Source organism: Paramormyrops kingsleyae, chromosome 4 (assembly GCF_048594095.1).
Source record: "Paramormyrops kingsleyae isolate MSU_618 chromosome 4, PKINGS_0.4, whole genome shotgun sequence".
NCBI classification, from domain to species: domain Eukaryota; kingdom Metazoa; phylum Chordata; class Actinopteri; order Osteoglossiformes; family Mormyridae; genus Paramormyrops; species Paramormyrops kingsleyae.
The window spans coordinates 11,129,075-11,156,620 of record NC_132800.1 but is presented as its reverse complement, the minus strand read 5'-3'; the positions used below and the strand labels follow the sequence as shown (position 1 = coordinate 11,156,620).

The 27,546-nt window shown below is 43.5% G+C and overlaps 1 protein-coding gene across 1 annotated transcript; it reads right to left on the bottom strand.

Annotated features, from left to right (window-relative positions):
- Positions 1-922: 922 nt before the first annotated feature.
- LOC140588981 (tripartite motif-containing protein 16-like) lies at positions 923-26,036 on the bottom strand. The gene is made up of 6 exons (XM_072711639.1): positions 24,886-26,036; positions 19,752-19,847; positions 18,937-19,170; positions 18,606-18,765; positions 18,168-18,227; positions 923-1,008 (listed from the first exon to the last, which is right to left on the bottom strand). Exons 1-6 carry the CDS (start codon positions 25,507-25,509, stop codon positions 923-925), a joined length of 1,260 nt encoding a protein of 419 aa, XP_072567740.1. The 5' UTR covers positions 25,510-26,036.
- Positions 26,037-27,546: the final 1,510 nt, after the last annotated feature.

Sequence of the window (27,546 nt, the reverse complement as noted above, 5' to 3'; positions counted from 1 at the left end):
GCCAAAGCATCGCCGCTGCGATATCAGGCTGCTGCGACCAGAGACGCGGATTAAGTGTGTTACTCAGTTACGCTTTGGGCAGCGCTGAACCGGGACATTAATAGGACAGAATAGGAAGTTTTTATTGTCAGTGTACAGGTAGCAAATACAATATATATACAGAAATATATAAAATGTACATTATTGGTGCAAAATTCACTTTATTGGTGCAACTGCATGTACTATGAATTTGTTTTGGCAGTTTTTGTGCATTCACAGACAACACAGAACAGAAGTCAGAGAAAAACAGTCATTTTGCATGAGTTTGGCAACTGAACAAACATTCATTTATTTTTGTCTGACACGTCACACTTCAGACAGAGTAAAAAGGGTTATACTGGTTAAAAAGCAGAGATTTTACCTTTTTGCCATGGAGAAGCAGCGACATGTGACACTCTGATAAGGTAAAAATGATTCCTCCAGCACACAGTGAGCTATCCCAGCATGCACAGGGACATGGAGGAGTTCATATAAACACAAAACCCTGGACAGAGGGGTTCAGTGAATGAGGAGGTGAAGCTGTACAGGAGGGTCAGTCCATCAGAGGAGACTCTGTAGAAGGACAGAGTACCAGCCGCCCAGTCCAGATACACTCCTACTCTGCAGGAGCCTGAGGGCTCTATGGGTATGACAGTCTGTTTATTATTGTGCTGGACAGAGTAACTGTCAGGAGAGCAGATCAGACTCCATGACTTGTCATTGAATCCAAGCCGACAGTCATAACTGTCTCCTTTCCTCCTGATTCCTTTATAAGTCACTGCTATCCAGACTCCATCTCCACTCCACTCAGCCTCCCAGTAACAGCGACCAGTCAGACTCTCTCTGCACAAAACTTGGACCAACCAGTCAAATCTCTCTGGATGATCTGGATATGGCTGCAGCTTTACCCCCATGTCACCTTCCTGTTCCCCTCTGACAGAGACAGGCGGCTGTTTGCTGTGTTGGGGTCCAGCGTCAGCTGGCAGGAGTCTGTAGGGAAGAGGAAGAGTGATTAATCCCATCACGAAGCCCAGCATCTCCATCATTATCACTGTCACACCTCACACACTCACTAACACAGAACTCGCTCCAATACACACATTTTATTCCCAATATACTCATGTAGCCGCCCGAGTCTGCAGCGCTCCGGCTGCCCCCTGCGCTGTGAGACACGCCGCGCTGAGAGACTCGCTGGGGACCGAACTGCACTTTAGCCTGCGCTCTATTATTCTGTACGATACACAAAATATAAAAATGAAGCAGGAATTCAAATATGTGAAATACCTCAGGAAATGTCGGATGCCCGCGCGACGCCGGCAGGAATACGCGCCAAAATGATGTGCGTGTTAAACTAATAGACTTAATTACAGGTAAATAAAATTACAAACAGCATTCATCAAACATGTTAAGCATAAAATTATACGACAAAGATTACCACTAATAGTGAGCTTGTCTTTACGTCACAATATGAACTTCTTTCAAACCAATTTGGACACACACCTCTCTCCAGCAGCGAGCCGACGCGATGCTCCCAACGCGGACGCGGACGCATCTAGGCTGGTTCTCCGCAAAGCGCAGCACTCGCGTATCTACACCTCGCATGCGTACACGGAAACGTTCATAGTTCTCCGGTCAAGCTGTGTACTTTGCTTATGCGCATGTGTCCTATTTACGTATTATTATTAGTAAATTATTATTATGATATTCCCTGCACACGTACCACAGCAGTGAGGTCTATGTATATTTCCCTACGTTTTACAAATTCAAAGCGCCAGTTCACAGGGCTACGAAGTTTGATCAACTGGCTGGCGTGAGATTTTCACGCATTTATATGTGTTAACGTATGTGATCTCATACGTCATGCGTACAACGTACCTTTTTGTATAAATGCGGCTGTACCAATAAAGAAGCCTCTTCTGTTTCCGGTTTACGGAGAACCGACTTATGAAGTGTGTTTTTCCTCCGTACAAAGTGATATATAATCTATCCCTACATATACCTAGAGTAAATGGCTACACCAACAGGTTATGGGCCCAGGGCGCGGGATGTAGGAAGTAGGTGGCAAAGGTTGTGCTTTGACGGAGATGAGAAAAATTACGAACTTTGGAAGACAAAGTTTTTAGGCCATCTGCGCTTACTGTAGGTATGTCACTATCACCAGTTCTGCGCCATAGGGGCTTTGGCAGGCAGCCTCGTTTTCAATTTGGTCGCCATTCCCCAGAGCACCAGGGTATCCCAATAGTTTTTGCCTTTTTGTTGTGTTATTTTTGTGTCTATTAGGGTAACCCGTTCTGATAACGTAAAACACACCTTCATCCGGGGATTTCCATTCAGAACACGGTCATCTGACTTTCTGATAACTTCGAAATTTCCTCCTGATCTTACCGAAAATTTCACTCATTAAAACCTTCGTTGGGACAATAAAGGTAAGAGGAATTATTCTTCAAACTATGATAATTATATTTCTTAGTTAGTTTATTGTATTTAGGCGTATTTTGAGCAAAATTTATCGATCAGCAGTTCACTTTTTTGGATCTGCCGCGAGAGCCGGCCATGTTTTGTGGTGAACAGTGCAGCAAGAGCCGAAAATAGCATGATTTTCAGCATGGAATTTACAGCTTTAAAATGATGTGAAGGCTTTTAAATGAGGTTATATGTGTTTATGAATATACACTAGCCTAAAGGATTATTAGGAACACCTGTTCAATTTCTCATTAATGCAATTATCTAATCAACCAATCACATGGCAGTTGCTTCAATGCATTTAGGGGTGTGGTCCTGGTCAAGACAATCTCCTGAACTCCAAACTGAATGTCAGAATGGGAAAGAAAGATGATTTAAGCAATTTTGAGCGTGGCATGGTTGTCGGTGCCAGACGGGCCGGTCTGAGTATTTCACAGTCTGCTCAGTTACTGGGATTTTCACGCACAACCATTTCTAGGGTTTACAAAGAATGGTGTGCAAAGGGAAAAACATCCAGTATGCGGCAGTCCTGTGGGCAAAAATGCCTTGTTGATGCTAGAGGTCAGAGGAGAATGGGCCGACTGATTCAAGCTGATAGAAGAGTAACTTTGACTGAAATAACCACTCGTTACAACCGAGGTATGCAGCAAAGCATTTGTGAAATCACAACACGCACAACCTTGAGGCGGATGGGCTACAACAGCAGAAGACCCCACCGGGTACCACTCATCTCCACTACAAATAGGAAAAAGAGGCTACAATTTGCACGAGCTCACCAAAATTGGACAGTTGAAGACTGGAAAAATGTTGCCTGGTCAGATGAGTCTCGATTTCTGTTGAGACATTCAAATGGTAGAGTCAGAATTTGGCGTAAACAGAATGAGAACATGGATCCATCATGCCTTGTTACCACTGTGCAGGCTGGTGGTGGTGGTGTAATGGTGTGGGGGATGTTTTCTTGGCATACTTTAGGCCCCTTAGTGCCAATTGGGCATCGTTTAAATTCCACGGCCTACCTGAGCATTGTTTCTGACCATGTCCATCCCTTTATGACCACCATGTACCCATCCTCTGATGGCTACTTCCAGCAGGATAATGCACCATGTCACAAAGCTCAAATCATTTCAAATTGGTTTCTTGAACATGACAATGAGTTCACTGTACTAAAATGGCCCCCACAGTCACCAGATCTCAACCCAATAGAGCATCTTTGGGATGTGGTGGAACGGGAGCTTCGTGCCCTGGATGTGCATCCCACCAACTGCAAGATGCTATCCTATCAATATGGGCCAACATTTCTAAAGAATGCTTTCAGCACCTTGTTGAATCAATGCCACGTAGAATTAAGGCAGTTCTGAAGGCAAAAGGGGGTCAAACACCGTATTAATTAATTTTGATATCATCACGGAGAGGCTCACGGCTCTGCAGAGGATTTTGGATGGCGGAGACCAGCGTGGACATTAGAGGAGCTGCGAAATTACAGCTTCTCGCCTGAAAACCCAAACAACCCCATTTTATCTGCTTTTGGCTCCCCCCTAATCAGCACGGGCCTTGGCCAAGGCCTCTGCTGAGCTCAACAACTCCCCCTGAAGAACAAGGCAGTGAGACTCTCTTGCATTCCTCTCCCCCAACCACAAGGACACCCTACCCCCATCCCACGCCTTCGCCGCTTCATACCCCCAGCGTGAACAAGCGGGTCTATGTTCAGCACCGTTTGGCTGCAGGACCGGACAGCTGTTTGTCTATGCTGGACTACCTCCACCTCCCCATTCCCCTCCCCTGTTGCAAGTCTTGACTTTAGTGTTGTGTGGTGACTATGTGCTTATTGCTGAGGTGTTTTTTTTTCTGTTCCTATATTGTACTCCCTACTGGAGTACAGTCTGGGGGCTGTTTTTTTTATTCACCTCCACTCTCCTCACGTAATCTTGTTTCTCTGAGTTTTCCTAAAGTCCCCTGTCTTCCTGACCTGTCTACCCCCTATAATGTTTGTGTATGTATGGTCGGGTTGATGGCCTTCTTTTCGCTGGTACTTGTGACTAGTGACATGGTGAATTGCAACAGCAATAAAGGAAATCAATCAATTAGTATGGTGTTCCTAATAATCTTTTAGGTGAGTGTATATTCTTGTAATAAAATGGAGTAGATACCCATCGCTTGCTTTTGTAACACAGATGATTGATAATTTTGAATGGGTTGGAAAGGCTAGAAATAGTTGCATATTGTCTTTTCAGTTACCTTTAACATGAAGAGAAAACGTAATCCTCCACAACCAGCACGGGCTGGCATAGCAAGGCAGCATCTCAAAGACTTCTTTTCTTCAACTCCCGGAGATCAGACAGTTCTGAACAGGCACATACTGCATATTTACCTTGAAAATGAGAAGTCCATCACCAGAACCATTTGTGGAGTTCACAAGGCCTTTGGTGAATCATATTCACTGAAACCAAATGATCTGCAGTCAATAACTAACTGGTTCATGACATTCCAAAACCTCAGTCGCGATAAAGAACGATTTGTGGAATTTTGTAACGAAACATTTAAATTTCCCTCTAAATCAACAGCTGCAACAGAACTTGAACCGAATGAAATGGCAGTTGCAGAACCTCAACCTGGTCCTTCAAGTGTGCCAGACTCTGATCATAGCGAGCTACTGGCAGTTACTGAATCTCCAAGTGTACCTGTTTCTGGGCCTAGTGAGTTTGTCACCCCAGTCTCTTATAAGCGTGGAATGGGAGAACTCACGCCAAAGAAAGCTAAAATGAAAAAAAGGCTTGATTTTGTGGCAAAAATGCGGAGCTCTGGAAAAAAACAGTATGTGAAACGCATAAAAGATCTTAAAGACAAACTTGATGTTACAAGATTTGCTAAAGTTAAGTATTTAAACCAGGAAATTCAACGAAAGAAGCATTCAGTGACAGTAAAGGATGCACAAATAACTTTGTTGAAAAAACAGTTAAAAGACGCCAAGTACGGGAATTGTAATTGTGATAAGACAGAGAAGGTGCCTGACTATGCGAAATTACGTCGCAACCATGAACGTCTAAAGAAAGCACGTGGAAAAAAAAGACATGAAAGTCATGCAAAGAATTTTGTTTCTATGGAGGTACATCTCAAGGTGAAGCAAGAACTTTCAAGGAAAGATGAGATTATCCTTAGTTTGGAAAACAGAATACTAGAACTGGAAGAAAGTTTGCAACAATTAGCTCAGAAGGACGAAAAACTAACAAAAAAGGATGGGAAGACATATAGTTTAGAAACACGCATGAGAATGTATGATCATATTGTCAACCAAGTGCCAACAAAAAGTATTCCGCTTCTAATTGAAAGTGATGCCAAAAGGTCAGGAGAAAAATTAACCTCGATACCTCAGAGGTCTGCCATTGATCAGATGATACAAGAACTTGATGTAATTGCTGATCTCAAGGCAGCAGAGTGGGTCATGAAGAAACCAGGCTTGACGTTAGGGTTCGATGCCACCACCCAGGAAGGGACTCACATTAACTCGATACACTTGACATCAAAAGAGGAATGTGAAGTGGTGGACATTGATGAGCTTGCTGGCGGGACTGCTGATGATTATCATGATCATGTGACGCATTCTATTGACAACCTTGCCAGTGTCTATGCCGACTTCCACCAGGAGGACTATGGATATACCAGATCCACCATGATAAACAACATTTCAAATACGATGACAGACAGAGTTGCTGTGAACCATGCAGCCATCCAGAAAGTGAATGAGACATGGGGAAAAGTATTAAATTAACTTAATTGCCACCTTCATCCCCTAGATACCATTGCATCCACATGTCGCTCAGCATTAAAAGGTCTGGAGTCCACAAGAGGTCATCTATTTGGAAAGGATTCTATGGCAGGCAATTTAGTGCTTCAGATCAATAAATTCCGCTATAAAGATGGGAAGGGAGACCCTAAGGGTTTTTAAACATTCCTTGACAAGAAGAAGCTATCACGTGGTCTAATCCCTAGGTACCGTGGCAATCGTTTGCACGTCCTTTTCCATATTTGTGAAATTCTGTTTCAGCACTATGACACATTTCTTGAATTCTTCACTATTGGAAGTGTTTCTTGTGGGGGCCTGCAGTCAAGTATTAGACAGGATTTCCAGAATCCGACTGCAATATTAGAAATCCAAGGTCTTGGGCTCTTAGGCAAGTTGCTCACTGGCCCATGGATGCAGATGTTCTATACATCAATGGACAGTGAAGTAAGCCATATTGATGGCATTCGGACTGTCAAGGATGTTGTGGCTTGTGTGAAACTTGCCTCTACAGATCCACTTGTGATTCTCACCTGGTCTACAGACTTCTTTGGGCGTCCCCTGAGTGCTAGTGATGCAACTCTTGACAAGCTGAGAGTTTTAAGAGGAGGATCTGGCTGTAAGGAAGAGTTTGGAGTCATTGTAAAGACATGTCTGAATGCAGTCATTGCTGTTTTGGAGCGCCAGTATAAACGCTATTTTGAGATGGAACTGACCAGTGCTCTTGAAGAGGAAACAGCTTCAGCCCGTCTGCACAACATAGATGCGGAAGAAATTATGGGGATGTACAGCATTGAGAAAGAGAAGTCGAAAAATGCCAGAATAGACTTCTTAAGAGCAAAGATGAGGGCTAAAAAGAACCGTGTTGTGCCATATTTGGATAGTTTGAGCAAATCAACAAGGGAAGCAGTTGTGGACTGGGCTGTAGGTGTCACACCCCGCTCCGTCCGATCCTAATGTGTGCCACGCCCCCTCGTTAACCTCATGTGGAATCCCAGTGTTTTACAGCTGTTTCGGATTGTTGTCATTAGTTCAGTGTATTTAGTCCGCGTTTCCGTTTGTATCCCCAGTTCGGTCATTGATGTTGTTTTGTTGCGTGCTCTGTGTTTTGGCATTAAACTCCGTATTCCCCGATCCCTGGCTTCCGTTCGCCTGCTTTCCCTATCCGTGTTGCACGTACCGTGACAGTAGGTAGAGCTAGATTAAAGAGAAAGGACAGTCGGAAAAAGCAGGATGAAATTAGAATTGAATTGATGAAAAGAGCTGCTTCAAAGATTCAGGAAAAAATTGTAAAACAGAGGAAGAAAGTGGAGAAGGAAGTGGATAAAAAGCTGCAAAGTGTAGATGTGAGGGATATTGGTACAACATTTCCAGAGCTTGATGAAATGACAAAGGCAGATCTTGAGAGAATTTTGTGTGGTACTGTTGTGGGTAAGAAAATCCTGCATACTCGGTATGATGAGGACAATAGTTCAAGAACTGTATACTGTGGTAAAATTGAAAAGCAGAAAAAAAGGAATGGTGTTGCCTACTTCACAATTGCTTATTGGAAGGAAAATGAGACGCATGATGAAAATGCAGAGGACACATTGTTGACCAAATATGAACTCATTAGTGGGGACCTAGCTGACCTCATTAGTGGGGACCTAGTGTTTTGTTAAAGTGACAGCTACTTTGCTCCTGTACCTTTTGATACTTTACTATGGACAATGCTTTTCAAATGTATTATTATTGAATGGATTATAATGATAACACAAAATACTTTTTAATTTGATGCTGTGGACTCTTTGAAAAGACATTGTTTGTATTATTCACTACATACATTCTCCGGTGAGTATTAATTGACAGACAAAAAAATTAAATAATTATTTGTTTTATTTTCAGTGTATCTGAGACTGTTAGGCAAGGAATACGCTTTCTAATGATACCTAGTTTATAAAAATCTGATAAACAATAACAGAGTTATGCTCATTTTTCTGAACACCATAAACAGGTCACAAAGTCAAGTATGGTTCTCTATTGTTTTATCTGTTAATAAGTGGACGTTAATAAACCTTAATTGGCGTTACAAAATATCCTATAACTTTCTTGCCATTCATCACAGAAAGAAGTTCTTGGTATCATTGGAAGGGTCTTATCAAGCCCTTTCTTCTGATTTTTGTAAAAATCCAACAACTTTGAAATTTTTTGTGACATACCTACTTACTGGGGCTGAAAGATACCATCCTGAGTCAGCCCACCTCAGACGATGAAGACGACGAGTTTGAAAACGACAGAAAGAAAAATGAAGAGGTATATGCAGAAATGATTCAGTTCTTGGATGATAAAAGCCTCTCGTTAGTTATGAGAGATGCAACGGATAATGAAAGAAAAGCTCTTCAGATATTGAGAGACTATTACGCAGGTAAAGGGAAACCTAGAGTGATTACACGGAGTTAACTTCTCTACAGAAAAGCACTAATGAAAGTATAACAGATTATATTATTAGGGCTGAAACAGCAATTACAGCACTTAGAAATGCCGAAGAAAAACTGAGTGATGGACTTTTGATTGCGATGATTCTGAAAGGTTTGCCCGAGTCGTTTAAGCCATTTGTTATCCATGTTACACAAGGCGACGAGTATTTGACATTCGCAGAATTTAAGACAAAACTGAGAAGTTTTGAGGACACTGAGAAATATCGCGCCAGCTCGGATGATAACGTGATGAAAGCAAATGCTACTTTTCGAGGGAGAGGGATCGCTACAGGCCCCGACATTGTCTGTCACAACTGCGGAGTGAAGGGACACAAGGCCTGGGCATGTCCAAGCAAACGACAGAGAAAGCAATGGTGCGGGCACTGCAAAAGCGCGACACACACAGGTGCACTTTGCAGGCGTAAGAGAAAGGACATTGTAAAACAAGTGGCTGATGAAGAAGAGTGCGAGCACACATATACGTTCAAGGCCAGCCATCTCCAACCAAGCGGACTGAAACACAGAGGCCTGATGGTTGATACCGGAGCAACGTCGCACATTATAACAGACATCGGAAAGTTCAAGAAGTTTGATCACACTCTCCGGCCAGAGAAACACTTTATTGAATTGGCCGATGGCACCAACGGTGACGCGGAGGTGAACCTGATGAACCGCGAGGGAGAGCGAATGAAGGCTACACTGAAAGACGCGCTGTTCATCCTGACATATCCACAGGACATCTTTTCGGTAAAAGCAGCGACAACCAGCGGAGCGTCAATCAAGTTCGAGCAGGGACATGATGAACTCCTCCATCAAAGTGGTACAAAGTTTGAGATAAAAGAATATTGTAATAAACCTACAATAGCGTCGGAGGCTATAAGAGGAGAAGAGACCACCACAAAGCTTCTGCTACAATTACTAAGATAACTTTATTCAGTACAATTCATGCAGCGACCCATCAGACCGGGGTTAGGCTCACAAAGGGTTCGGCCCACTGTCTCCCCGTAGCAAACCAACCCTTCCAAACATGTGTTAACCCACATTACCACACAGTGGATCCCACAGCACACAACATCCCCATTAGGGCACGGCACACCAATAGCGCTGCAATACCCAGTAATCCCCACACTTCAGGCACAGACAAGCGTTACGGGACCAGTACCACCTCTAGTCCCGCCCCGATCCCTAACGGGCTACGCTGCTTACTTTTAAAAACACAAAACAAACATACAAGGACAAAATTAAAACATAACGTCCCCCCCTCCCGAGGTTCAAAACCCTCCCCCCGAGGAAGGAACATTCACACAGGTCCGCAAGCTAAGGCACCACGCGGAAGGGGAATTCCGCCCCCACTACGTCACTATGGGGTTGCCGCTTATCACCTTTATCAAATACCCCAGACTAAGCGGCAATCATGCACTCCTAACTACCCCCGTCCTAACTATCCTTCCCCTACCACACCAGAACCTGTCCCTGCAGCCCACTATCTGGCTTCACCGCCGGCAGCCCTACACGGCATACGAGCGGCACCTCCCTCCCAGAACCAGTCTCTCCTATGCCGCCCAAGCCCTCTCTCTTAACCCCACATTCCTCACAACCCAGGTGTAGCCACTTAATTAACCTTCCACACCAATCCCTCCCCCCTCCACACACACACCCACATATCATTACAATATAATAGACTGTATTACTTGGACACTGTTAGTGAAAGTAATGACACCAGTGATTTTTGTAATGGTTGTTATGATATTCAAACTTGGCACGAAATACTAGGCCACTGCAATTATGATGATGTTTCCAGGTTGCAGGATGTTGTAGAGGGCATGCAGATTAAGGGTAAATTTGACAAGTCTAAACTGAATTGTGAGGTATGCACTCAAGGTAAATTTGTGCAAAGCAGAAACAGGGAAGCAGATGCTCGTGCGAAAGCAGCACTTGAGCTCGTCCACACTGATTTGGCCGGTCCTATAGACCCTATAGCAAAAGATGGATTTAAGTATGCTCTTGCTTTTACAGATGACTATTCAGGTACAGTGTTTGTATATTTCCTGAAAGATAAGAGTGATACAGCGAAAGCTGCAGAAAGGTTTCTAGCTGATGTAACCCCTTATGGGAATGTGAAGTGCATTAGGTCTGATAATGGCACTGAGTTCACGGGACATGAATTTCGGTCTTTGCTTAATAAGAATAGCATTAGACATGAGTTCTCTGCACCGTATTCGCCACATCAAAATGGCACAGCAGAGAGGATTTGGCGCACACTATTTGACATGGCGAGATGCATGTTAATTGGGTGTAATCTACCAAAAGAGTTGTGGACATATGCTATAATGACAGCTGCAGTGATACGCAATAGATGCTTTAATAGCAGGACAAGTCAAACGCCCCACTACATGCTTACAGGCAAGAAACCCAACTTGTCTAGGATGAAAGTATTTGGGTCTGTATGTTACGCATACAAGCATGATAAGAAGCAGTTAGACACAAGATGCGATAAGGGAATTTTCGTAGGTTATGACAAAAACAGCCCTGCATATCTAGTCTACTACCCTGACACAAAGAAAGTTCTGAAACACCGACTGGTGAAGTTTGTCACAAAGAATATAAGAGAGAAAGAAACTCAGACAGACTCACTGATGTTTGATAAGGATTTCCTTGAGGAAAGATATGTGTCATCTAGACCGACGGTAACTGTAACTAAGCAGAAGGAAGGGAAGGTAAAAGAATCCCCGGGTACTTCTGATAGCAGGGATATGACTGATACAGCTCAGATTGAGGGAATTGAGTCTCGCTACCCCAAAAGAGATAGGAGAGCTCCACAGTACCTCTCTGAGTATGTTACTGATACAAGGTCTAATGATCAGGCATCAATTAGCATTGACTATTGTTATAGGATGTGTGATGTGCCACAAACATTCAAAGAAGCTATGAGCTCACCTAAAGCAGAGATTTGGGCTAAAGCTATGAAAGATGAGATGGATTCTCTTCAGGAGAACAATACATTTACACTAACTACCCTACCAGAGGGCAAACGTGAAGTGGGGGGTAGATGGGTATATGCTGTCAAAAGTAATGCAGATCAGACAGAAACCTATAAGGCCAGATATGTCGCTAAAGGTTATAATCAGGTGATGGGGGTGGACTACAAGGAGACTTTCTCTCCAACTGCCAGTCTTACCTCAATACGCGTTCTGATGCAATTGGCAGCACAATATGATCTTAATCTACACCAGATGGATGTTAAGACGGCGTATTTGCATGCTCCTATTGATTGTGATGTATATATGGAACAACCAGAGGGATTTGAGGTAAAATCTGACATGGGTGAAAAGTTAGTCTGTAAACTAAACAAGTCACTCTATGGTCTCAAACAATCCGGTAGAAATTGGAACAGGATGCTTAATGATTACTTAACTGAAAATGGTTTTGCACAAAACCCCGCAGACCATTGTGTTTATACCAAAGAAACTGATAATGGGAGAGCAATCCTTATAATTTGGGTTGATGATTTACTTATTGCTGCTAGCAATGAGGATTTGTTGAATTATATAAAGAAGACACTTGCTGCAAAATTTAAGATGAAGGATCTTGGAAAGCTGAGACATTTCCTTGGAATCGATTTTGAACAGGATAATGGGAGTGTAAAAATGAATCAGAAAAAGTATATAATGAAGGTACTGGAAAAATTTGGCATGTCAGCTTGCAAGCCAAGGTCAACCCCATGTGAACAAAAGACAGAGTACAACAGTGGTGCAGACACTGTTGATGCCAAAACATACCGTGAGGTCGTAGGAAGTTTGATTTACGTAATGACATGTACTAGGCCTGACCTAAGCTGGGTGGTGAGTAAGTTGTCTCAGTATATGTCTGAACCAAATGAACAACACTGGTTGACAGCTAAGCATGTGATGAGGTATCTGAAAGGTACAATTCATTATGAGTTATGCTACAAGAAAAGTGAGACAAATCTGAAACTGGTGGCATATAGCGATGCTGATTGGGCGGCCGATTTAAATGACAGATGAAGCACCACAGGATATTGCTTTAGTCTCACTAAAGATGGTCCACTGATTTCGTGGAAGTCTAAAAAGCAGGCCACAGTTGCTTTATCAACATGTGAAGCTGAATACATGGCACTCGCTGCGACTACACAGGAGAGTCTGTATCTTGTACAACTGATGAATGGGATAGAGAATAATTGTCAGTATGCACCAGTAAAAATCTTTGAGGACAATCAAGGCACGATAGCATTGTCCAAAGATCCAGTTTGCCGCCAAAGATGTAAGCACATTGACATTAGGTATCATTTTGTTTGTTTGGCTGTTACTGATGGGAGAATTTTGATTGAGTACTGTCCAACAGAGGATATGGTGGCAGACGTCATGACTAAACCCATGACTAAGTTTAAGGTGGAGAGATTTGTGAAATTTATGTTTGGTGTGTAAATACAAATCACCCAAATAAGAAATATGTGTCTCTGTTATACTGTTGCAGTAGTAGATATTCTGTATTGTATGAGATCAAGTGGGGGTGTTAACGTATGTGATCTCATTCATCATGCGTACAACGTCCATTTTTGTATAAATGCGGCTGTACCAATAAAGAAGCCTCTTCTGTTTCCGGTTTACGGAGAACCGACGTATGACGTGTGTTTTTCCTCCGTACAAAGTGATATATAATCTATCCCTACATATACCTAGAGTAAATGACTACGCCAACAATGTGCATGTGACAGTTTTATTACCTTGTAAATTGCCTGTAGGGTTTGCAAACTACCATGCTTCGTCTGTGCATCTACATGAGGATAACGTGACGCATGCGCAAGGTGCATACCACCTGAAATTGGGGTGGCAGTATGGTCACGTTTTGTCACAGGACATTGTCTTTACAGATGGTACAGATAGTATTAAAGTGGCATCTGATTTTTTTAAGAATGAGCGGCCGGAAGAACTGTATATTTTCAGAGGCAAGAAAGAAAATATTCCAAACACTATTGTGTCCTTCTGTGTACAGCGGCTTCTGAATTTAATGGCATTATAAGTCTATAAGAAAGCAGTGTCATGTATACAAAGTACAATGGAATTTTAACTTGAAATTCTTACTTGCCTACTTTCATAAGTAGTGTTATTTTTCAATACAGTTCCATCCATCCATCCATCCATCCATTTTGTGCCACTTATCTAATCTAATATATATATAACATATAATCTATAATGTAGTATATATTATATATAATCTCTCAGGGTATATATAATATATCATCTCTGGGTCTGCCCCAGTGCCTCCTCCCAGCTGGACATGCCCTGAAACACCTCCCCAGGGAGCCGTCCAGAAGGCATCCTAGATAGATGTGCGAACCATCAGCTGACTCCTTTCTCTGCGGAGGAGCAGCGGCTCTACTTTGAGCCCCAATGTCTGAGCTCCTCACCCTCTCTCTAAGGCTGAGCCCAGACACTCTGCTGAGGAAACTCATTTCTGCTGCTTGTATCACAATCTCATTTTCTCGGTCATTACCCAGAGCTGATGGCCATAGGTGAGGGTAGGAACATAGATCAACTGGTAAATCGAAAGCTTCGCCTTCCAGCTCAGTTCCTTCTTTATCCAAATTGTTGCACCATAAACAAGACCATGAGATCAAAAAGTCAAAATGAACGTTATTGTCATCTCCACCATATATAAGTATACAGAGAGACGAAATGATGACGCTCAGGGACTCTCAGTGTAACATAAACTTAGTGCAATATAACAAACAAGACAAGACAATGTGCAAAGGACATACAGGATAGTGCAATTTAGGAAGAAGAATACATTGTGCAATATACAGTAATGTGTAATATTGTTAGAACTATATTAAATATATGTTTTTATTTAATCAATTAGACCTGAATTCACCATCATGTACACTGTAACAGTCTGAGTTCACAGTGTAAAACAGTGTATGATAATAGTAATAATAGCAGTAAGACGTCTAAAATTTCTAACAGCCGAAAGTAGGAATAGAAGCAGAATAATGGAGCAGACAGAGAATAATGGGGATTCTTCTTATCGCCCCCATGTCAGGGTGACAAAGTGTTAAGTGCAGTGCAGTGCTTAAGGGTCGGTCTGTGGCCTTTAGTTGTGGGGTAAGGGGGGGTTGAGGCAGTGATGAGGCAGAGTGAGGGATCCTGGGGGGCAGCATGGTGTTGAGGAGCCTGACAGCCTGGGGGTAAATACTGCCATGCAGCCTGGCAGACCCGGCTCTGATGCTGCAGTATCTTCTCTGATGGCTGGAGTGTGAAATGACCATGTGAGGGATGTGATGGGTCCTGCACAATGCTGCAGACCTTGTGGACACTGCGTTTGCAAGAAGTGGCTTGTAGGGAAGGGAGAGGCATCCCATAATGTTCTCTGCTGTCTTCACTACTCTCTGCTGGCACTTGTGGTCAGATGTGTTGCAGCTGCCATAGCAGATGGTGATGCAGTTAGTCAGAACACTGCCGATGGTGCCTCTATAGAACATGGTGAGGATGGGAGGGGGAAGGTTTGCTTCTTTCAGCTGCCTCGGGATGTACAGTCTTTGCTGGGCTTTCTTGAATAAAAATGTCGGCTCAGCTGATGACCCAGCCTGCTGCTGGATGCCTGTTAAGGGCGTCCTTCGTAACGCCATGGTCGCCTTTGCCAGCGGTTTGGCTCGCGATGGTCGATGGTGCATGATGCAGATGTTCTTCAATGCCAGGAATTACTACTTTACTCTAAAAAAATGATAAAAGCTTAACAAGTGAACCAAACAGTTTTGACAGACACAAGAAACTTCTACGTACACATGAACTGTATGTACCAGTAGTGGCATCGCTTCAAATTGGACCAGCTTCTGATGATGTTCGGTTTGTTTCTGCTTGCAGATCCTGGGTCTGGTCTTCTCCATGACCATGTTCTCCTCAGGCAGCTCCTTTCTCTTCCCTGCTGCCCTTCTCTCCTTAGATGCGCAGAAGGCATTAGACAGGATGAATTGAACTTTCTTATGGAGGCTCCTCGATCAAATGGGCATCGGCCCATATTTTACCAACTTGGTCCAGATCCTCTACTCCTCCCTCTCCTCAGTCCTCCTGACTAATGCCAACACCTCTCCTCCTCTTTGACTTTCTCGAGGTGCCAGGCAGGGCTGTCCCTTATCGCTCTTACTCTTTAATCTTTCATTAGAGCCCCGAGCTGCAGCCCTCCATCATTCCGATCTTATTTCTCCTATCCTGGTTAAAGATGTTCCTCAAAAAGTCTCCTTATATGCTGATGATCTGCTGCTTTATCTTGGCAATGCCCCCACTGATCTTCCTCACATCCTTAATTTGTTTTAAACATATGAATCCCTCTCTGGCTATAAGATTAACAGGTCAAAGTCTTCTCTCCTTCCACTGAATCCTGCCTGTCGCTCTTCTTCATTTCCTTCTTCTATTCCTCAGGCAGACTCCTTCAGATACCTGGGGTTAGACATCTACCCCTCTGTCCCGGAGCTTACAGCTGCTGGTTTCCGCCATGTTCTGGAGGGTATTAAAATCTCGATCTCCTCATGGTCTCTTTCCCTTTCATTCCAGGTGAGACTGGCCATTATTAAAATGAACGTCCTCCAGAGGACTAATTTTGTTAGTTCCTTACTTCCGCTTCCTCCTCCACCTAGATACTGGGCTTCTGTTAAGTCTGTAGTTTCTGCATTTCTTTGAGATGGTAAGAGACCTTCTGTTAAACATTCCACTCTAACCCATGACCGGTTAGATGGGGGTGTCGCCCTCCCAGATTTTGAACTGTACCACCATGCTTTCACCCTAAGGGAGTTGGATCAATCCTCCCCAGCATCCCCCTGTCTGGCTTCTCATCCAAGCAGGATGTCATTCCCCACTGTCTAACCTCTCTCCCTTTCGTTCCCTTAAAATCTATCTTGGCCTCTGTTGGTCCAGTTATTTCCCATGGCCTTCGTACATGGAGGAGGGTTGAGCGATTGCTGGGCCCCTTCCCGAAGTGACACCCCCGCACTCCTTTGTTCCACAACCCTGTCCTGAACATTGGAGGCCCCATCTCCAGCTCACCATGGTCATCGTCAGGCATTTCTACTCTGGGTGATATTTTTGACAGCTCAGGTCTCAAAACGTTTCAGTCTCTTGTGTCCATGTTTAACCTTCATTCCTCTTTGTATTCGTTTTACCTCCAGCTGAGGTTTGAGCTTAGGGCTTGTAGTCTCTCTTTCTCCTCTCCTCTTCCTCCTCATCCGCTCTGCACATTTGCTTCGACTCTCTCCCCCAGTTCTAAGCCTGTGTCCAGTCTCTATTCCCTTCTCCACAAATCCTCTTACAAACCTCTCTCTGTCACTTCCATCTGGCAGATGGAAAAAACTGTTCTAAAAATCCAAATCATCAGCAAACACAATTTAAATTTGTCCATAGATTGTACCCTGCTCCCAGGAAACACCATCTCATGGGTTTAGAACCTGATCCATTATGTCACCTCTGTCCCCTTCCAGTCCCTGGCACCTTTCTCCATATGTTCTGGGACTGTCCTCCTGTTGCTGCTCTTTGGGATTACGTAGCTAGATCTCTCACATCGGTCCTTCCTGTTCTATTCCTCTCTCCCCTGCAGTCCTTCTTCTTCTGAACTTCTCCTCTCTCTCCCTTTCTCTCCACAAATCCTCTTAGTGTCATTTGGTGAATTTGTTGTCTTTGATACTCTCCTCCTGTCTTCTGCAATCCCCCCCCCCCCCCCCTGTGAAATTGAACAGGTAAGAAGTGTGTGCACATACATTAACACGTAGGTCCTCTCTCTGTATAAACGCACTGGGTTAGAGGTCGAGTGCCACCTTCTGCATTTATTTTTGGGTGGGTAAGCCTAGTGTTGTCTGGGTTTTTATTTTCTATCTTTGATTTTAGTTATAATCTTAACAGGGTAAGGGTATTATCCTGAAGACCTGAGGTCTGCAAACACTGTCAGCTCATTATAATCAGGGCTTAAAACGTTACTGTTTGCTGCAGCTTTTCAATTTTCAGTTAAATTAAGCAGTAATTGAGTTTAGTAATACACTGCCTCTACAATGTAACTTCTTTTTAGTTAACTATTATTTTGTTTTTTGGGCTTTTATGCTTCTTAAATGTATCTTTTAATTCGACAATGAATGCTTTTGCAAGTCCCACCTCAAAGTTCCAAGGTACCAAAAAAGAAAGGGTACTTTGGGTACTGGAACTTTTGGTACTGGTACTCAACTGGAAGTCAATGGAAAAGGGAAAGTACCAAAAGTACCGAACCTGGTGCAGTGGAAAAACACCCTGAATAAACTTCAAAGGCTCCTGACATAAACAGCTCATGTAAATGTGAAAGGCCAGGAGGCAGCGGGAGAGAGAAAGAGAAGCTCCACTAGCAGAAGAAAACGAAAGACAATAAAACACACTCCACCTCATACAGGGAGAGAGAAGCGTGTGTGTGAACAGACTCACATTGTAAGAATTCTGCTCTGGTCCTGGGCACTAATACCGGTAGGATGGTGTCTTTGGTAACTAGAAGGAGAGAGAGAGAAACAGGGATGTGAGTAAAAGGAATTTACTTGTGGGAGATGGACTTCACTCACTGTGGAGATAACAGCAGTAGGGTATTATCATTATGAGGGACAATAACAGGCATTTTAACAAACTGCAAATCATGGTAAGTTACACTTGATACAGATATTTGGATTCTGTAATGTAGAAGAAACATGAATTGTGATCTGGGTTTTGTAGCCTGTAGAATTTAGAGCTCATTAGTTTTCATAAAGATTTAGTCTTATTGGGAACAGAAACTGACTTGATGACACAAACGTGAGGCTGACTGTACTGCATACTCTCTCTGCATGGTCTATATTAACATGAACAGACTGAAAAATGTTTTGATTTATCAACCTGTATGATGGATCTCTGCCATTTTCTTTTCGCAAACATTCTCCAGTTGATCCTTCAGCTCAGAAACCACCTTCCTCATGTTCTCAAAAGAGCAGCTTGGACTGACGGAGATTCTGGGTCCAAATTCAGCTTCAGGGGTGACAGGAAGACCCTGGCACCTCTACAGACACACAGTCTGATTAAACTGCTTCATCACAACAAATGTGTATGGAAATCTAATTAACAAGACCATTAACATCTGACAAATGACAGACTAGCTGAAATACAAATGAGAACATGCATCCATTTGATTACTCTGGTTTTCTTATTGTCAGAGTAGCTGTTCTGTTACCTGGAGGAAATGGATGTGATCCTCTGTGTGTGAAAGCTGCTCCAGCTCAGAGTGTCTCCTCTTCAGTTCATCAATCTCCTGCTCCAGTCTCTCCATGTGTCCTTCAGCCTGACTCACTACAGCCTTCTCCTGATCTCTGATCAGCTGTGTCACCTCAGAGCGTCTTCTCTCAATGTTGCGGATCATCTCAGTGAAGATCCTCTCACTGTCCTCCACTGCTGACTGTGCTGATCTCTGTTGGTGACACAGGGAGCAGAGGACAGTAAATTACAATTGGCCCCTTTTGAGACTCCAGAGAGCCTCATTGTACAATAGTGATGTGAGCTGACAGGAGGAATAAAAACAGCACAGGGCTGGGGTTTGGAGCGTCATGGTGCTGGATGCCTCAGGGACTGAAACCCAGCCAGCATTGATTGGAAATGATCACTCATTAAGTTCACACACTGTCAGCTGCAGGGATTTGGCAGAGACTGGTGGCTGTATGGGGCAGGTTGGTTGCCACCATTAGGTCTCAGTTTAATAGGTGACTTTCTTGGTGTTTATTTGCATTATGCTGGGTTGTGAAAAGTTGCATTTTTCTCAAATGGGCATTTTATTGTATTTTTCTAAATAAATAAGGTACTACTGCTGCAAAACTTGGTTAACCTCTGTTATCTAGCAATTTTATCCTATTAAATCTCTGACCCAGAATAACCCACAGCAGCATTAATTTGATTAATCCCCACAAGTCTATAAATCTGCAATGTGTTGAATCTGAGTGAAGATTCAACATGATCACATGCCAGCTGTTATCTTCTCTTCAGGTTCATACTCACTGTGATTGAAGCCACAGCCTCTCTCAGGTCCTGCAGCTCCTTCTCTCTCATCTGAATTCTCTGCTGAAATTCCTTCTGTGTTTCACAAATTTGATTCTACAGACAGCAGATAAGATGACAAAATAAGTTTCTTTCATTAGCTGAGATCATATTCATTAATCATCCTGTCCAGGGTGGACCCCAGCCTTGGGCCCTATGTTGCCTGGGAAAGGATCCAGGTCCCCATGACCCTGACTGGGATTACAGTTTAGGAGATGGATGGATGGATGGATGGATGGATGGATATTCATAAATAATTTACTCACTATAGGTAGGATAAACTGGACATAGACCCTTTTGTAATGTTTCCATCTGGTATTAACATGCGTCCTGGTTGATCACAAGTGGACAGCAATAATTACAGGTGTGAACACACCCAGGACACATTGAGGATGCACTGAGATCCGATCACTCAACCCACATTGGGAGGTGGTCTGGGCCGCATATGGCCACATTCTTACAGCAATGTGAAGGCGAATGTGTCCTGGGCTGCATTGCAGGACCGGCTACTCAACTGACGCCCTATTTGATTTATGTCAGATCGCATGTCAGTTGAGAATGAGCCACTGTGTAGTAAACTGCACTGTGAACAACAATAATGCATCTTTTCTGCTGCGACACTAAAAACTCTGAATCTGCTGGGAAGTTGGTTTAATATTGGACTGTTGTGACCCATTCATACAGAAACCGTGTCATAGTGTGCATCACTGATGTTACATGCAAATTCAGAAAAGAAAATGTGTAAAATGTGATTATTAAAGATGTTTCAGAATTTGCACAGATCATATATTTAATGTGCATGTTGGGGCGCAGCCTGGTGCAGGCAGGGAAACAAGGTGACGATCCAGTTAAAAGCTCCAAGACAAAGGGATTTAAGGAAACTGTGAAAAACTTGAAAGACACTAAACAAAGGAAGAACAATGGGTCAGAACTCAACAGAGAAAAAGTAGCTAAGAAAACGACACGCAGACTAACAGAGGGAATGGGGCAGCTAGTGATGTTAAGCTTGACACTGAAGCTCTGAGATATGTGCCAAAAAACTGATACACTGCATTCTGAAGCACAGCTTCGAGGTTTCCTCTGTTCCTCCCTAAACACGTGACCATGGTCATCTGAAGCTTGGTTCTGCACTCAGCCATGTGGCTGCTTTGGAAACTGAAAATCAGGCGCAAACCTCAATGCCGGTTTTGAAACATGCTGTAGAGCAAATAAATCAGCATACACACACTGCAGCGTAAGTATTAATCACAATAATAATTTAATATTAATTTACTATTAATAATTTAATAATAATAACAATAATAATAATAATCATTAGTCATTATTGTGTTTAAGGTTCAGTTTAATTGTATGAATACATAATATCAGATTTGGGTGAGGGTATTACCCAATAATCTGTATAATATTCCCAGTATAGAGACCAAGAAGCAAATGATTGATGAGGCTTTGGTCAATATGATTGTGGAGGATTCACAACCCTTCACCATAGTGGATGATGCTGGATTTAGGGAGTTTGTGGGAATCCTGGATCCAACCTACATTCTCCCATCCAGGCAAACATGAAAGGGTCTGGTGGAAGAAATATTTAAGATAGAAAAAGAGAAAGCAAAGGAAGAGGTGAAAAAGGCCAAAGCAGTAAGTCTAACATCTGACACGTGGACATCCATACATATGGAAGCTTATTTAGCAGTCAAATGCCATTTTATAAAGGATAAGACTGAGCTGTCTGCCGTATTATTGGGAGCAGGAAAATTCCCAGAGTCTCATTCTGCAGAAAACATGGCTGCAGTCAAGGCAGCCTTGATGGAGGAATGGGGAGGACAAAATAAAGTCCGATGCTTGACACTGACGCTGCACAAAATGTGATTACCTGTGTCAGACATACAACCTGCATTGTTCATACACTGAATTTGGTTGTGAAGCCATTGATCAGACACAAGGACCCTGACGATATCAGATCCAAGGAAGGACAGATGGTGACCTACTTCAGAACAGTACAACTGCTAGAGAAAGGCTTTGTCAAATCCAACAGCAGATGGGCAGACCCACTCTCAGAATGGTTCAAGAAGTGGAAACCAGCTGGAATAGCACCTATTTGATGCTGGAATGATCACATGATCAAGGAGAGCCAGTTGGTGCTGCATTGGTCACTCTGAGGACAGAGCTCACAACCCTGACCTCAGAGGAATATCACGTAAATTATGAGTGTCTGGGTGTTTTATGACATTTCAATGAGGCAACTGTTGCACTTTCTGAAGAGAGCATCAGGATCCAAGGTAATTCCTCTCATCCGCAAGCTTAGACATGCTGTGAATCTGAAACTGTCCCAGACACAGAATGTCAAGGCCCAGCAGTTGTGCAAGAACCTCTTGAAGTTGATCAGTGAGAAGTTTTCAGTCTTTGAGACCAGGAGCATAATGACACTGGCCACACTGCCGGATCCAAGATATAAAACTGCAGGTTTCTGTAGCCAATCTAATGCTCAGGCTGCTGTGAAACGCCTTACAGCAGAGTGTGCATCCAGCATAAGATCACAGGAGGCCCAGCAGAACCCATCCACACCATCATGCATCCAGGCACCAGATCCAGAGCCTGCAGGAACCTCATCTGGTACTGCAATGCATACCGGTACTGTTGCAACCTTTCACGTTTTAATGAAAATGTTCAATTAAACTGAACTGGGTTTACAGTTATTATTGCACAGTACAAAATGCACAGTGATTCATGTTTTGTCATTTTAGTTCCAGGTCTGTAGGATCTTCTGGACAGTGATGTGATGGGGGAGAGCAAACGGGTCAAGGGTTCTACAGCAGATGCTACTGTGGAGGTTCAGCAGTACCTCAGTGACCCAAATATACTGCGTTCTGAAGACCCTTTGCAGTTCTGGGATATGCAGAAGGCTGTGTGAACACATATGTAAACTCACGATAGAGTTTTTATGCACTCCAGCATCCTCCATTGCGTGTCAGTGGATATTCTCTAAAGCAGAAGTTGTGACTAAACAAAAAACGTAGCCAACTTAGTCCCCACACCGTTCAACAAATACTGTTCCTCAACAAACATCTGCAGTCCAATACCCCCTCGAGTTACGCAAGCACCCCTTCCCAGGCAATTCAGAGGTAGCCCAATTCATAAGAAACTGCACAGCCCAACTTAACCAGTACATTCATGTTCATAAAGCACTACAGACCACTTGAATGTTTGCCTATTTGTATTTATTTTGATGCACTACACTAAGTCAAAATGAACTGCTATTTACTTATTTGACCACCTAGTGTCACTAATGTTCACCATTTAGAAAAGCTTCGAGTACTGAACCATTTTTCGAAACAATTGCTTCAGAAAGCTTTGTTTTGCCATCACAATGGGCAACTAAGGAAAGATGATCAGGAAAAGCAACCAGATAGAAAAACAGGCTGTAACCAAAGACAATGACCTAACATTCCACCACCAACACACAAACAAGAAATCAGCAACAAACAGGAGGACAAGCACTTAAATACAACAGACAACCGAACTAACGAAGAGGCAGATGTGACACATAAGACAATTAACCAATAACAACGGTGCAGGGAAAACAGGCAACAGGTGCAGTAACTCATACTAATGAACACAAGATTAGGAAAACTCCAACAAACACTGAAGGTAAGAAACACTAATCACACACTAGGAATTCATCACTTGGAAAATATATAAACCAGTGGAATATAATAAAACAAGGCACAAGCTTCACAAGGAGAACACAGAACTAATAAACACTAGGAAGAGAAGAAAACCAATAATGAAATGGAAGAGGTGAGGTTGGTTCCTGACCAGCCTCAAACCCATGACCAGCTGGTCCCAGCCTCGGTGCCACACACTCAACCCACTGAGCCAAATACAGCCATGTGGGGAAAAGAAAGAACACACTAGGGTCAAAGACAATGAGACGACAAAGGGGATGGACAGCAATGGCTGGCGGCCACACGGGGAAGAGACACAAGGACAGCGATGGCTGCCGGCCACACGGGGAAGAGACACAAGGACAGCGATGGCTGCCGGCCACACGGGGAAGAGACACAAGGACAGCGATGGCTGCTGGCCACACGGGGAAGAGACACAAGGACAGCGCACTGTGACGAAGCTTCATTATTTATGTCAAAGCTGCTCCACGCTTTATTAATATTAGTGAAATGTGCCAGTAAAAATTACATGAATGTAAAATTAAAGCATGTAGGTATGAATGTGTGTTCAGTAGCCTAGAAAATGGATGTGTGAATAGAAACATATAATAACAGTGTAATTGTTTATATAGTTTTATATTGGGCTGTCAGGCGGCTTGAATTCCTGGTCAGAAATTCAGTCCCACTCCAGCACTGATTACTTTGCTCCTTTTACTTCACACTCTGGGTGTTTCATGTTTACTGCACCATTCTCAGTAAACTCTACACACTGCAGTGTGTGAAATTTAAATCCCAGGACTGTGGCTGTTTCTGAGATGATGGAGTCGCGACTCTTATGCTGAGCTCCATTTACCTTGGAGGCCGGAACTCTGAGCTGGGAATGACGTCACAGACGAGTTAAACACGTTCCAGTGCAGCAAGTCGGACAGCCATTTAGCAAAACCAGGGACCGGTTTCAAAAAGCAAAATTTCGTGTTGGATTTAATGTGCCCCAGTTTAAATGACCTTTTTCTTCATTCACTTATATTTAGCTCAGACTACCTTAAATCTGACAAGCTGTCTGGCTGAGCAAGACATCCTGCTTTCTGAAACGGGCCCCAGTTCTAGCCCAGTTAATTGTTAGCCACTGTATGTGTGATCACCATATTTAAACCCTCTTAGCTCAGCCATTCAAATGCTCAGCCAAACAGTAAGTGAACCTCTTGACCCTGTTTGCTTGCTGTATATATTCAGCTAGAGCCACATGATTCGATGTTTGAAAGAGTTTCAGTAGCAATTAAATCAGAACTTTTTAAACTTGCACTTTCAGTTAATTTTTCATTCATGTTACCAAACCAGACTTGTTTTGAGTGATTTGTGGCAACATTTGTTAAGACAAAATCCATTTATTTAAAATTAACTTTATATTTATATAAGAAAACTTCTGGCCTGACCTGTATCTCCGTCGTTCTTGCAGCAGCTGAGACTGTATCATGGCCTCTGTGTTCATCCATCACACACAGCAGACAGATACACTGCTGGTCGGTACGGCAGTAGACCTCCAGTGGTCTGTCATGGTGGGAACAGACCTTGTCCTGCAGACGTCCAGTGGCATCAGTTAGCTTGTGCTTCTTAAAAGCTGGAGACTCATAGTGAGGCTGGAGGTGAGTTTCACAGTAAGAGGCCAGACACACCAGGCAGGACTTGACAGCTTTGTGTTTTCTCCCAGTACAGACGTCACACTCCACATCTCCAGGTCCAGCATAATGGTCAGCAGGAGTAGCTGCTTGTAGTCCAGTCTTCTGCAGTTTCTCCACCACCTCAGCCAGTATGGTGTTTCTGCCCAGAACAGGCCTGGGTATGAAGGTCTGTCTGCACTGGGGGCAGCTGTAAACTGCAAGACGATCCTCCTGATCCCAGCAGGTCTTAATGCAGCTCATACAGTAACTGTGTCCACAGGGAATAGCCACTGGATCCTTCAGTAGATCCAGACAGATTGCACAGCTAAACTGGTTCTGATCCACTGCGACACTGGCTTCTGCCATTTTACCACGAGCACTGATATGATTCAGTTTCATTTTCTCTCACTTCCTGCTTCTCAGGCTGCAGTAGGTGTGGTTTTGGACTGAGGCCAGACTGAGAAGAGCAGACTGAGCAAACACTGGAGTTGGAGTTTATAACTAAAATAGTACATTATGCAAACTATACACACAACAGACATTTATTTAGCTTTTATGAGAATATCTGTTACTGACATTGTTTTTCTGAAAACAAGCTATAATCCTTACTCTTTGATTTTGTACAGTAGATAGAAATTAGGTAGAAAGGTATAAGAGAGCAGTTCTACTGAGAATGAATTTCTGTGTCTGTTTAGAAACATGTTTGGGATCATGTGGTTTCAGGTGAAACATGCAGGTATGTGCAATTATAGACAGACTGTGTCAGGTTTAGACAGAACAAGCTTTGCCAAGTACTGTCAATCCACATATTTGTTTTTTACATTATTCTATATACTGTGGTTCCTCAGTTCTCAAACTCATTAGAAGTCGAATTTCTTAAAAGTCAAACCAACCAGTTCGAAAGAAAATGACCTAGAACTCAATCTGAATCTCAGAAGTTGAACCGTGAACACTGACCTAAGATAACTTGCACGCGTGGGGAAATGAGTCACGCAGCACGTCTCTCAGCGGAAACAAAGGGTAACGCTTCAGTCTCAGCCTCGCATTCGCTGTGATACTGTAGCATCATGCATGTTTACACTAGCTGAATACATATATTTAGACAGTAAAAATACATTTGGACAATGATAGACAGTAACAGTAATTATTATTATATAATAAAATACATTTAAAAATAAAGATTTCTCATTAATTATTTTAATATCATTAATAATAAACCATTAATACATTTAATTATAATAATATTGTCGTGCTGAGCTGGGACGGAATGGAGACAATGGCGCAGACGTCAAGGTATCGGGGAATACGAGGTTTAATTACAGGTAGGCCTAAGTGTCATGACCTGCTAGTACAATCCTTGTGTGTGCCACGCCCCCTCCTTAACCACATGTGCTGCCCCGTTAGTAATCAGCTGTTTTGAGTGATCTCTGATTAAGTCCTGTGTATTGTAGTCAGCGTCTTATGTCCGTTTCCCTAGGTTTGTCATTGAAGTATCATTGTGTAGTGTTACCGTCCGTTGCCTGTTCCATGTCCCTAGTCCCTTTGTTGATTAAATCCCGTATTCCCCAATCCTACATCTCCTTCTCCTGCTTCCCCGTCTTGCTCGTAACAGAATGACAGACCTCCAAAAGAAAGCGCATAACCTCAAGGAAGAGGAGTACCTCGTACTTTATTGGCTACGGCAGCCCGAGGTAAGAGTGGATCCAGCGGCTCTGGCTTTTGCCAACTGGAGCAGGGACATTTTAGAGGTAATGTCCCTGCCCGGCGACGTGCAACAAGTGAAGGAGGTGCGCGAAAACCTCCGGCGGCTTAGAGAAGTGGCAGCGGAAGCGATGTTTCGGCAGGTGGATGTCGACAGCAGGCTACCCTCTGGTTGGCAGTCTGGGCTTCAGAACGGACCCCAGAGCTCACTGCGAGAAGGAGGGAGAAGCGGAGTGTCAGGGTCAGCCCCTGCTGTGGTCCTCCTGTGTCCCTTCCCCGTTTGACCAGCAGGTGTTGCTGGTCATCCCGTCCTTCATGTTAGTCTTTGTTCTCCTCTGTTACCTGTCTGGTCATGTGCCCCCTGCTGGTCCCGAGTCAGCAGCTGCTCCACCGCCCGAGCTCCTTGCTTCGGCTGCTGCACCGGCAGATCCGCCCGAGCCCGAGGTCCCGGCGCCGCCTGCAGTCCCGCCTCCTGCGTCCGCGTTCCCCGTTCTGTGCCGGATTCTGTCTTGTCTTTTGACATTGTGCCTGTTCTGTGTGTCCGTTCTGTTCCCTGTTCCTCATTGATGTTCTTCGTCTTGTTTTCCAGGTCCCGTTTTCCCGGTCTCGTCCTGTTCGCCACTCCCCTTGGAGCTTAGTCTTTGAAACAAAAATTATACGTTTTCACTTTTCAGCATCTGGCATGCCACTCACGATTTCAGACTCACGCAGGAAATCTTACAGCAAATCTATATT